Raw genomic sequence first — 12490 nt, 5'->3', positions numbered from 1 at the left:
TATTGGCATTGCTTTTGACAATATGACATTTTTAATGAACCGCTGTGGCTTAACTTGCACAAAATATGTAAACAAGAACATAGAAATGGTCCCTTGGTTATTTTGGCAAAATATACTGAATACTAATAGGTAACAGACTGTTCTTACTTTACAGTAAAAAGAGTGAGTATGATTTTAAATACTGTTTTAATTTAAAACAAATAAGCTTCCCAGAATTGGAAAAAAATAAAGGATAGTTTGTTTGGTCCATGTCCAGGAAACTTTCCTACAAAGATAATGCTTAACACTACAAACATGGCTGCTGCAAACAGTTTTGGTCGTTGCTCTGAAGCTGCTCCAGTGCTACACCACCATGTTCTGTCCCGTCCTCTTCTCTGTCCGTCTGTCCTTCAATGGTCCTGATAGTCCTCGCAGCCTGACAACCCTCGTCATTCCTCCCATCTCCGTCCTCCCCCTCTGTCATCCCTTCCTCCTCCTCATCCTCCTCATCCTCTCCCTCCTCCTCCCCATGTGTTTCCATCTGCTCTTGGCTGCCCTTTGAGCTGTCATCATTCTCTTCGTCATCTTCCTCAGCCCCTGGCCTTTTGTCTTTACTCAGGAATCTTCTTCTCCCGTCCTCCCCTCCATCCTTCTCCTCTGCCATGGGCACTCCCACCACCTGGTCCCCCTCTGCCTCTCCAGTCCCCCCTTCACTTCCTGTCCTGTTCCCTGCCGCGGGACATTTGTGATCTCTGTAATAGCTCTGTCTGGTGAATCCCTTGTGGCAGGCGGAGCATCTGAAGCGGTAGTTATCTGTGTGGGACTGCTGGTGCTCCAGCATGTGGGCCCTGCGGCTGAATGCCTTCTGGCAAAAGAGACACTTGTAGGGTTTGATACCTGGAGGAAGGAGGACATTCTAAGAACCAATGTAATAATGCCATTTGTCATTTTAGATACCAATAAAGGTATTAACCACTTTCAGTTCATGTCTTTTGTCAAATGTACTATGTGACATTTCAGTGATACAAAGAATTCTGTTTGTAGAAACTGGCTTACAGGGGTGGGTGGGGGGGGGGGGGGAAGAAATCGGAAATCATATGTGTCGTGATTTATTTTGGTCACTATTTTTAAAAATGACCTTTTTCCCTAAAATTTATATTTTTTTATTATTATTAATGATCACCTAGTTATTTCTTGTTCTTATGGTACCGTTGACGGCGACTACATCCAATCCACCGCAAATACAGAAAAAACTAAATGATGTACTTCTTTACAAATGAAATAAACATCTGACTGACTGACGTGATGTGCATTCTTTTTTAGAAAATGATTAGTTTTTAGAAATGTCTCAAGATATATTGTTCCTAGAAGTGTATTATTCAACTTTAGTTTTTGTTAAAGAAGGTGAAAGAAAGTCCTATCCCAATACTATGGAATCACAATAAATAAAACTTGCAATACAAATCGACTCAGCACCCATGTATGGTGAAAAAATCAAATCGGGACAAAAGTTCTTATTGCTCTCACTCACCAGAATGTGACAGAATATGGGCCTTGAGTTTGTCTGGTCTGTTGAATTCTTTGGTGCAGCCTACATGTGTCCTGATGACAAAAACAGAAAACATTACAGATAGCATTACATTGAACAACTTCAACAGTCTGAAAAGGAAAGAATCAAAAAAACAACAAGGGACAGGAGAGCACAAGGAAAAGAATCACAGAAGTAAGAAAAGCTGAAAAGGCTTGAATCATGAAGAAAAATGAAAGAATCAAGTAGGGAAGGAAGAGGAATTATTTAAATACGATAATATGGCTTTTCCTCACCTAAAGGGACACTTGTATTTCTTGAAGGGTTCATGGATCAGCATGTGTCGCTTCACTTTGTCCTTCCTGTTGAACGTCGCCTCACAGACGGAACATTTGTATGGCTTTTCACCTGGAAAATGGATTCAGCATCAAACTCACACCTTTGATCGTCATAATGTGCAGTTCCCAATTTGACTATGTGATATACAAGTAGGGGTAAACGTAGCTCTAAGTCAAACTAAATCTTTGCCCTGGCAAAATTCTTCCAATTGCGTAGCCTATCGAGGCATTTAAATGCTAACATTTTAGCCAGAGATACAGCAACATCAACTTGTTGAATCCGTAGTTTACCCAGACGTTGTGCAGGGTTTATGTTAACAATAAGTTCTTCCGTCTTTCGCTTTCTGGTGTGATAGGAATGAAGACTAATAAATGTCAGCAGATCAGGCCATGACTTAGTTACGCAACATAATTTACAATTGTCTAGTGCACCGGTTCTCAACAGCCCCCCAGTACCTAGTACCTAGCCTTGTCCACTGTGCTTCAGGCTGTGTGGACTTTATGACTTTTTCTCTCCTACTCTGTGGCGACCCCCAGAAAGTCCTGCGACCCCCAGAGGGTCCCGAGCCCCTGGTTGAAAACTACTGGTCTAGTGGTCAGGCTTAAAGTTGTCTTCTAATAAAAAAAAATAGAAATAGAAATAATAAATGTCAGACGGACGAGAAGACTGCTTTGTGGAAGTCTTTCAGACCTGAGTGAATGCGTGTGTGCAGTTTGAGGTAGTGCTCTGTCTTGAAGGCTTTCTTGCAGATCTGACACTTGAACCTTCCTCCAACGCCATGAGTGGGGAGGTGGCGTCTGAAGTACCTTTCACATGGGAAAACCTGATGGCCAGCAAGAGAGCAGATCTGAGATTCAGGCACTGAGGTCTTAAACATGTGACATGAAAACAAAAGCCCTGAACATCTCAAACCTGAACTAGTGACCTGTGCATTTTAAGGCAAAGATATACATGATAGACTTATCAAAATGTACACGCACACCAATATTATACTATTATTCTGAATATGGAATATTCCGAATTCGATACAGGTTGTGTAAACAGCATATTCCGGTCGGATATTTATAAAAGGGCCTTTTTCTGAATATGGCATTTTCCGAGACAAGGGATATTCTGGTGTTATTAGGGTGTTAGAGGAATTCTTTGGACATGTATACAGCGCGTATGCGTCTCAATCTGGGTTTTTACGGCAGTTTTACAACGTTTTGCTCATTTTACGGCTTATGGTCAGCCCTGTGCGTTGCTATGGTTGCTGTACACAATCCAACCAGCCAACAGTATGCAAGGCTGCAGACGTGATAAGAAGGAGAAACACAGCTACTTTTTAACATTATCAAAGACTTGGATATTGACAGTTTTTTTAGATATGAGCTATCACATATGAACCAACCTTTTTCAGAAGCGGGTTGTAGGAATGAAATGGAATATGCTCTTTCATTAGCCATGTAAGCAGCTTAGTCGGAATATTGTCTTTCTTGGAACAGGGGCAAATACCGGAATATTATGTCCGTGTAAACGTAGTCAGTGTCAGCGGGGGTCCTTTGTTGGTGAGACTGACTGAGTGCAGAGAGACTACTGTATGACTACTGTAACTTCTAGAGTCCAAATATCTTTACAAAAATAGCTAACCATGCTGGCTGTTTACATGAGGACAGCTTAACAGATTCCAAAGACGTATAGTTTGAATGTGTCCACAGCAGTGTGTAGGCTACCTTTTGACAGTGTGGGCAGGGAAAGTTGTGTGTGGCAGTCAGCAGATGTTGTTCCAATGCCTCTTGGGTAGAATATCGGCTTTGACACTTCGCACATCTAAGGTGAAACACAAGAACCAAAATTTCATGTTTTTGTTCAAATAACGTAACACCCAACTACAGTAACATAACAGTTGTCTCCTCTTCTTCAACAGCTTCATCTATGAGAGAGACTTTCTCTCACATGTCCCAACTCAAAGACGCTGAGCCCATTTCAGCTGACTTCGAGGTGCCCGTCTTCTTCCCCGTGTTCTGCTATAATTGTGATGTAATCAATGCACATGTAAGAGTGACTGAGCTTACCTGTAGATGGTGGTTTCCTTGTGTGTGCTCTGCTGTGGGCAGAAGCAGTGGGAGTACTGGTGGACTCCCAGTTCAAACAGTGATGGGAACACCTTGTTGCAGAGGTGGCAGCGGTAGGTCAGCTGCTCCTGGTGCGTCCTGATATGCTCCAGGAACTGATCCAACTTATGGAAGGTCAGGGAGCAGGACTTCAACACACACTTGTAAACCTGGGAAGTAAACACGGTTAATTATTCTATTCATGTAAGAATTTAAAAAAAAGTCCAGTTTTCAATGTTTTATCCCATTTGATCCAAATCAAGTATACATTATTCCTGCCCACCATTTTCTAATGCATACCCTTACATGTATTTTTGCATGAGTGCTTCCCAACCTCTAGGTAGCACAGCTTTCTCAGTTTCCTCTATGTTGATTTTGTAGTGGCGGCCAGCCATGGCAAAATTTCTACCGCCACGGTATAATTACTCCCATGAGACAAAAATAAAGCAAACTTGGACTCTTTACTCACCTGTTCCCCTTTGTGCTGGGTCATGTGAGACTTGAGCTGGAAGTAAGTCTTAAACTTGCTGGCGCAGAACTGGCACTGGTAGGAGCTGTCTATTACAACTATCTGTTTGCTCGGAGCTTGGCACTGTAGGTCCTGGGTGGACCGTAGCTGAGGAAGCCCGGTCTGCTCGGCTTCCCCTTGGCTGCCCTCCGGATCAGCCTCAGCCGCACTCTTCTCCAACTCCCCTGGAGCTTCTGGAATCAGGCAGTGTATTCACAAACAACTTTAAAGCAAACATGTACTTCAGGATGTGGTGTCAAACTGTGGCATTCATCCGATTATGATTTTGAGGGTAATCAACCAATATCAGCCAGTTCAAGAAAATGTGTAAGACAAAAAAAGAATTAGACAATTAAAGTTGCCAAATCATTATAAGTATCTTTTCGTTTTTGGTCTTCTCTCGCTCTTCCTTTGTAAATTTAACTGATAACTTACAAACAGTCTATATGGTTCTATTTGTTGTATTATCTGAGAAAGGGGCTGGGAAAAACAAGCTCTTCATTCAGCCCCTGGATCATGGATATGTGATGTTATGTAGCAAATAATTTTTGCGGTTTGATTATAAAATGTGTCAATATCTGTAATTGTGTCAAATGAGCAAATGTGTGAAGTGTTGTTTTAGTTGTGCAACAGAAAACTCAGATTAGACAGATAGTCTAGCTAGCTGACTGGATTTACCCTGCAGAGATCTGAGGAGCAGTTAACCATAGTCCTCTTGAATCCACCATAGTTTAAGATTACACCACAAAGGGGTCTTCAACGTTTTTTTAAGCCAAGGACCCCTTTTACTGAAAAAGAGATAGAGCAGGGACCCCCTACTACATATACAGTATTGTATTAAATGAAGTTGCATATAAAACTGGGCCTAAAATAACTTGTAGGATGGCCTTAAACCTTTATACATACATTTTTTCATAGAATATTAAGCTATTAACATTACCCTGAAAAATTGTTGGCATGATTTTAAATACCTGTGTGTGTGGATGACGACCTTAGTGACCCCCGACACTCATCAGTGGGGATTCTCTTTGCTAATAATATGTCAGATTCATGTTAAGATTTAAGACTACACAAATTAAGACTAATTTGGAGGCCCTCCTGCATTGACTCTGAGAACCCCTTGGGGCCCCCGAAGCTCCCTGGACTAAGGTGTACCTAATGAAGAGGCAACCAAGTATATGTGTTCATTAGTACAATTTACATACAATGTATGATTATTGGAATGTATCAGTAGGATGTAAACAGATGTTACCTGTTTGAACTCCCTCTTCTGTTTGTGTTTGACAGTTCTGCTGCTGTGACCCCTCCTCCTCTGGTTCACCTTGCTGCTGCTGCTCCCCGCCTCCCTCCACCTCATTGGATGACACTGGCACCACCTCTACTGTGATTGGTAATCTGGACACTGTACTGGCCACACCCATAGGCCACACCTTTAAGAAAAAGAAAGTTATTATCTGGACTGTGTGGTTGGCACTGTGTTGCATTCACATCTTATGGGAATAATCAAAGGATGTGCTTCACGGTATTTTACCGGCATTGGTTTATTTACTATTTTATGCTTCGCCCAAACAGTCATTGTCATTGTCCAATCATAGCTAAGCAACTATAACTAGACACAGCAGGTCTGTCAACCTTTTGGATTTTAAAAGTGCGTACATACAGTTTAGAGAAGGTTTGGAGCGCGGCAAAATAAATGTGCAAAAGTTAAACATTACACATCTGGGCCTTTAAAGCCTCTGAACACCCACCCAGATGTTTTGGGTTATTCTGGCTGATTAGACCTCTGCTCAGGTTGAAGGTGGGCTGGAACTTTAATGGCAGTTTATTATGTTTCATCTACCAATAAAAACAATGGTAGATGATGTTATTTGTTCTGCCCAGGTGCAACAAAGCTAACAAGAGGCTCAGGAAGATGTCAATCAATCGGTCTATACACACCCACACAGGGGCAGGGCTTAGCAAATGGTCAATTAGAAAATATTTGGGCTAACATTGTTTGTAAGAATTTGTAGGCTTAATTTTATCCAGACTTTTATCCATTTGACATCAACCCCATTGTGATGACTAGTGAGGATGTTTTCTTCTGTGGGGAGTAAAACACTTTTGAAAAAAAGTATGAATTTATCACAAACTATTCAGAACCTTGTGTGTCTGCATGTGTTTCTTCACGTTGGACTTTTGGGCAAAAGCTCGGCCACAGACGATGCACTGAAATGGTTTCTCTCCTGTGTGGCTGTAGGAAGAAGAAGGTTAGAGGCCATTACTAGAAAGGAAATTGAGTCAGTTTCGTTAAAGTCTATTTTTAGATGGGGACAGTCGACCTTGCTGGCCTGTAACTCACCTACGAATGTGTTGCTGAAGATCAAAGTTCTTCGAGAAGATTTTTTCACAGAAATTACACTTCAGCTTTGGAACTTTCCCCTTCAGCTGCTCTGCTAAGGAGTAGAAATAAAGTGCATGCATATTTACCCTCAAGTCATCATCGTACATTTCATATCCATGGTCCTTATGTGCCGTTTGATTAATTATTAACTGCAACCTATACGTCTTATAATTGATTGGCTTTGAATGGATTTAACAGTAAAAGTATGTAGGAATACGTTTTTTTTTTTTCAGTGGTGGAAGCTTTTACAGTGGAAGTGGTAGTATTAAAACTTTAAATTGAGATGTTAAGTGTCTCTAATCTAAATGTTGATTCAGAAAATTTTCCTTCATGTCGTTTTTTTTTTCTCCATTCGGTATGAAGTTAGCCAAATGTAAAGAGTTTGTAAAACAGCACAGAATATCACCTATGATTGGTGCAAAAAAAGTAAAACCATGCAATGTCCCTTGATGTTTTTCCCTCAAAATACCTGCGGCTCCCTCAGAGCTTTTTTTGCTACTCCTTGATCGTTTGGGGATGATAACCTTTTCAAAGTCGCCCAGCTCTGTCAGGTTGGTGGTGATGCTGCAGGTCTTTGTTTTGGTGCACTGCTTCCCGGGGCTGTAGACAGGAGGGGTGTTGAATGACTGGCTCTCCACACACTGACTGGGCACCTGAGGGAGACACACAGGCTCAGTGCTTTTTCTGAGACTGCTTTTCTGTTTCGGTCTTCTGTGCATACAAGTACACACCTTATCTGATCAAGAAATTTAGTATTTGTTTCATTTCATTTGGGGTTTTCTTTAAAAGACATATATATGCTGTCTCCCCCCCATGAGGAAACACTGTTGTTGCATCCACATGCTGCCAACCTTTGTGATCACGCTGTTTCTTGTAGCCAAGGAGGATTAAAAAAAACATGATGGACTCTTCAGAAGAGGTAATTATCTTCCCTCGTGCTTCTGCATGAGAGAATTCATTAATTCACTTTGTATTAGTCTATATCCACGATGTAAATTCTGCCGGATGTCCCTCTTTTCGGCCAGATGTCCGTTACCTTCCGCTTTATTCTCTTTCTTCTTACACGTTCAACCAAAGCAAGTTCCTTCCCCTGGCATATTTGCAGTGGCGCCGTGTCTCCGTCCTTTGTGTTGCACCACCCAATTCGATTGTGATTGGTTTAAAAAAAAAAGCCAATCAACCAGAGTACGTTTTCGTCCCATCCCAGAATGTTCTGTGGACTAGCCAGACCCTCCTCCGAAGCGGAGACCAGTATTGCATCAACTTATTTGGCAATGGCTTTAATGTAACGGACGTCCATTAATATCAAATATCGGCACACTACAGCTTTAATATTTTTACTTCAGCCAGTACGGACAAGAACTGTTTCCATGTTTTTTTTTTACCAGAATATCTAGATTTAAATGGTGCATAGTATATGTAATACTGAGATGGTAACCAAACAGGCAGGTCTACTCACTTGTACAGGATGGAAAGGCTGCAGACCCAACATGTGGATCTCTGCACCCCCACCCCCAGCCATATGGGGCAGTGTGCTGTACACCTGGACTACTGAGTTGCTGTGGCTCACTGGGACCTGTGAGGAGAGCGGCTGCTGGGTGGGCTGTCCAGCTGGCAGAGGGTGAACCGGTGTCTGGTCAGAGGGCAGCGAATGGGAGGGATGGTGATGCTGATGCTGATGATGTTGATGTTGATGCTGCTGTTGTTGCTGCTGGTGCTGTTGTTGTTGTTGTTGTTGTTGTTGTTGCTGCTGTTGCTGTTGTTGCTGTTGTTGCTGCTGTTGCTGTTGTTGCTGTTGTTGCTGTTGTTGTTGCTGCTGCTGGTGATGGTGATGATGATGGTGGTGGTGGTGATGGTGCTGCAGGTAAGATAGACCAGCTGTGTGCATGCTCAGGTTACTCTGCAACACAACAAAGATAGCATATTGATTTGTTAGCAGTGCAGCAAAAATGGTTTAATGTACTGTATATATACTGTATATATTGTATGTTCAGATTTACTCAAAATTAGGGCTCACAACATATCTTGTTTTCAATCGTCACTGCGATATCAACTGGCACAATAATCACATCGGGAAAGGTTATAACGTATAGCAAAAGACACTTTTTCAACTGACATATTTTTTACGTGTTAGATAAAAGAAAATAACAGTAGAAAACTGCACTGTAAAATGTAACCATCACTCTTTTTTGGTGGAGCCTTTTATATTCAATATAAGGTTGAATTTGTTCAATAAAAGAACATTGAAAATGACAAATTCATTTGTTTTAAATTCAACAAGCAATTGTATTTTAGCAGAATACTGAAAGCAGCAGAAAGGCAGAACTGTTCTCTTTATTTCTCGCAAGTCATTTTTTTTTAAAGCAATATTGAACAGCGGTATTGCATATTTCTTCTCATATCATGCTGCCCTACTCAAAACGGAAACTTTTGAGTATATGTTCTCTAAGTCATCTCACACTTTTGGTGACTTTAAATTGAAAGCATGATACACAGTGACTGCAAAGAATGTGCTGCTTTGTGCACAAGGCACACAAAAGTGACAGGAGGCCAAACATCTACTGTGTAATGGCGTGCTCTGTTACCTGTATAGGCGTCTGCATCGAGGCCATAGGCTGGTCGATGGAGCTGAAGGCTGAGATAGCCGACATGAGGACATCGTCACTGACCAACACGTTGCCTTGGACCAGAGTGTGTGTCAAAGGGGAAGGAGGGACAGTGATGTAGGTGGATACCTGATGTAGAAGTGGGGAGTATTACATAAAACATTATATAAGTAATAGAAACAAACACAAGTGTGAAAGCATGCACAATTTTGTAAAAATGTATCGCTTTTAACTACTTTGCTTAATACCTTCATCACAATGGAAAATAATAACTATTTGTCATAGTATCAGAAGACAAAAAGAATGTTACTGCACATTTTATCTTAACATAGATCTAAGAATTCTAGTATTTTCTTTTTTGCTCATGTAGTCCTGCTCTTACTGTTCCTCTTTTACAAATATTCACATATAATTCTATTCTAAAAACAACTTTATTCGGTTTGATATACTTACAGTTTCCCTTTATGTATTCTACTGCTCCTTTGTCTTCACATAAACATTCATGTACTTATTATTTGAACATCAATCACTTCCTTCTGTCTGCCATCTAGATTTACAAGCTTACAGGGTCCATTTGTAGTGTTTTTGACACGTTTTATATACTGGTTGTTACAGATGAAAACAACAACATATGGAACAAACACTTCATCATTTACCCCATAAAACAATCTAAATAACTTCACCTGTCTGTTGGCAGGAGTCTGTGGTCCAGAGCTTATTGAGGGGACTGATGTGTAGCCATTGGTGGAGGCCAAGGACACTGTGGACAGGGAGGGGACGCTAGATGCACACTGCTCCCTCTTGTGTGTCATGAAGGCTGGCAAAGAATTGAACTGTTTCTTACATTTTCCACACAGGAACACATCCTCGTCATCTGTAGGAAGGACAAACGTAAGACGTTTGAAGCAGATCCAGGGCTGTATACCGCTGTACATTTTATTGTTATTAATAAAACTAATAAAAAGAGCACTTTGGCCATTCAGGATGGGGTGACGGCACATTTTACATTTCAAGCAGTAGCAAACAAGGTCATTATCGTGAGCAGGACACAACACAACAAATCCATAGAGCACAGGCGCACAGTCACAGGCAACTGGCAACAGTTAATGTTGGCCTGGCCTCATGTCGCAAAATTATCAATCATAAAAATGATTCAGTTTTTCATAGCCATGGTTCAACACAACTGAACATATAGCCTGAGCTACTGCACCAGACCCCCACTGCACCAAAACTTTCCAGCAGAGAGCCCACACAGCGAGTGGCCAGTGTTACTCTCAGACTGGGCCTGACCAGACCTGATGGCTCCAGGCCCTGCAACAAGGCTCTCGTCTGTTACCTCCCCTTACTGACATGGCTCCTGGAGGGGGCCTTGCTCTCCACTGGAGGTCTTTGAATAACCCACAAATCTTGCCACTCACCTGGGACCAGTTTGCCTAGTGAGATCCTACATGGACCTACATGGATACACAGCTCCCACGGTCACATTGAGACACAAACCCTTTCCCCACAAGAGGTGGCAATTACAAAGGGATTTTTTTTTGTAATTATTTATCTTCATTTGGATATCACTCAGCTGGTATTTACTGTATTTGCTGTACATACCCATGGACTGGATAGCGGACGTCCCAGAGACATTCTGGTTGTTTGGGTCAGTAACTCCACCTTGGCCATCCAGCAGAGACTGGACCGCCAACACTGTCTGGTTGTCCATGCCTTAAGAGGAAGAAGAGAAGGGGGGAAAACATGTAATAAGTTGCATGCTGTAAAGCTTTATTGTATTCGGGGCACCCAATGGTTCTATGTTTCCCTAAGATGTGAAAGTTTGAATGTTAAAGGCTCTAGGTAATAAGCAAAAGGGAAGTGTGTTTGGCCCTGGAGATGGTTGGGTACCTGTGTCTTTTTTTAAATACTTTTTTTTTAAAACGTGCACAGTCTGGTAAATCTTCAGATGAAAAAAATAAAAAATGGTGCATGCTTTAAGGCAAGGCATCAGCAGCTTAATATCGTGGCATATTCAGCTCTTCTTGCCCTATATTGATCTTATTTTGTTTTTTGGGAGGGGAGAATTTACACAAATCAACTAATTGATACCTAAGGAAAATAATATACACAAGGGTCGCTGTAAATGACTAGAGATGACTAATGACTATCGACCAACACAACCACACTATTAGCCCTTAGAGTACTAAAGCGACAATTCAGTCTGTCATCTAAGGGGCCTGCTGCAAAATGTCATATGCAGTCTGAACAGGAAAAGGAAAGTACATGATGGTATTGCCTGACTGCAATATGATGAGAAAGACTCACAGTCGTAAGATGTCTATAAGGTCTGAACAATAATCAAGATTTGTTTGTTTACAGTCACAGTCACTCTTCCCTCTATGGGATGATTTGATTGTTGGAAGAAAAATAGACGAATTTACATCGTTTTAGAGTTTACTGCACATCGCAATGGTCATGGTATATTGACGTTGTTTAAAATACACATTCACGTTTTATTCTGGTTGCAATTACGTGGTTATAAACACATAAGTCCTACCTTCAAGCACTTCAAATATTGCTTGCGCCATCTTGTAGCTCCTCTTTTGCGCAATAGGCGCTCGACTCGCCAGGGCTGCCTGTTGAGGTATGCTCTCCTCAACTCAGGAAAGTACAATGAAATCCTTAAAACCCAAAATAGTGAGGCAAACGTTTCCTTATTGATGTTCACAATAAGACTGACGGGGGATTTAACATTTGGTATAGACTGGAACTACAGTTTGTTTGTTTGTCTGAAGCCATCAAGACATTACGGTTGACATTTTCCCACTTGACACAAAATTATACATAGTATCACGTACTTGAATTTTAAGCCATACCACGCCTAATAGTTTTAATGGGGAACAATTTGATGATGAAGTGTAATTAATGGTACTCTAATTTCAGAGAGTGTTAACATTTCTCGTTACGTCAAGAGAATAAAACAAATGCGATGCTGGTACGTTTTATTTGTGGAACCTGAACGCACCATCAGGTCGATGAATCTGCCCTCGATAAAATGACAGACTATGGTTT

At 41.3% G+C, this 12490-nt stretch overlaps 1 protein-coding gene across 2 annotated transcripts; it reads right to left on the bottom strand.

The window, feature by feature from the left end:
* Positions 1-8: 8 nt before the first annotated feature.
* znf341 (zinc finger protein 341) lies at positions 9-12198 on the bottom strand. Of its 2 annotated transcripts, none has more exons than XM_034875631.1 (16): positions 11976-12198; positions 11021-11149; positions 10120-10310; positions 9416-9565; positions 8290-8730; positions 7300-7483; positions 6789-6882; positions 6590-6680; positions 5700-5877; positions 4409-4641; positions 3901-4109; positions 3559-3655; positions 2537-2669; positions 1804-1915; positions 1511-1581; positions 9-876 (listed from the first exon to the last, which is right to left on the bottom strand). In XM_034875631.1, the coding sequence occupies exons 1-16, from the start codon at positions 12004-12006 to the stop codon at positions 287-289; spliced, it is 2934 nt and encodes a 977-aa protein (XP_034731522.1). In that variant the 5' UTR covers positions 12007-12198; the 3' UTR covers positions 9-286. The 2 variants fall into 2 exon arrangements, with proteins under 2 accessions (XP_034731522.1, XP_034731524.1); XM_034875633.1 differs by having other exon boundaries at positions 11039-11149; positions 11976-12197.
* Positions 12199-12490: the final 292 nt, after the last annotated feature.

The sequence above is a fragment of the Etheostoma cragini genome, chromosome 7 (genome assembly GCF_013103735.1).
Source record: "Etheostoma cragini isolate CJK2018 chromosome 7, CSU_Ecrag_1.0, whole genome shotgun sequence".
NCBI lineage: Eukaryota > Metazoa > Chordata > Actinopteri > Perciformes > Percidae > Etheostoma > Etheostoma cragini.
The sequence above is the reverse complement of the archived record's forward strand: the minus strand, read 5'-3'. Positions and strand labels throughout refer to the sequence as shown.

What these genes read in the sequence shown, in the direction of transcription:
- znf341 (XM_034875631.1), bottom strand. Translation starts at nt 12,006, where the DNA reads ATGGCGCAAGCAATATTTGAAGTGCTTGAAG. An exon ending in AGACTCCTGCCAACAGACAG is followed by an intron (nt 9,566 to 10,119) that starts GTGAAGTTATTT and finishes CTTCTACATCAG; the next exon opens with GTATCCACCTACATCACTGT. An exon ending in AAGCTCTGAGGGAGCCGCAG is followed by an intron (nt 6,883 to 7,299) that starts GTATTTTGAGGG and finishes TCTACTCCTTAG; the next exon opens with CAGAGCAGCTGAAGGGGAAA.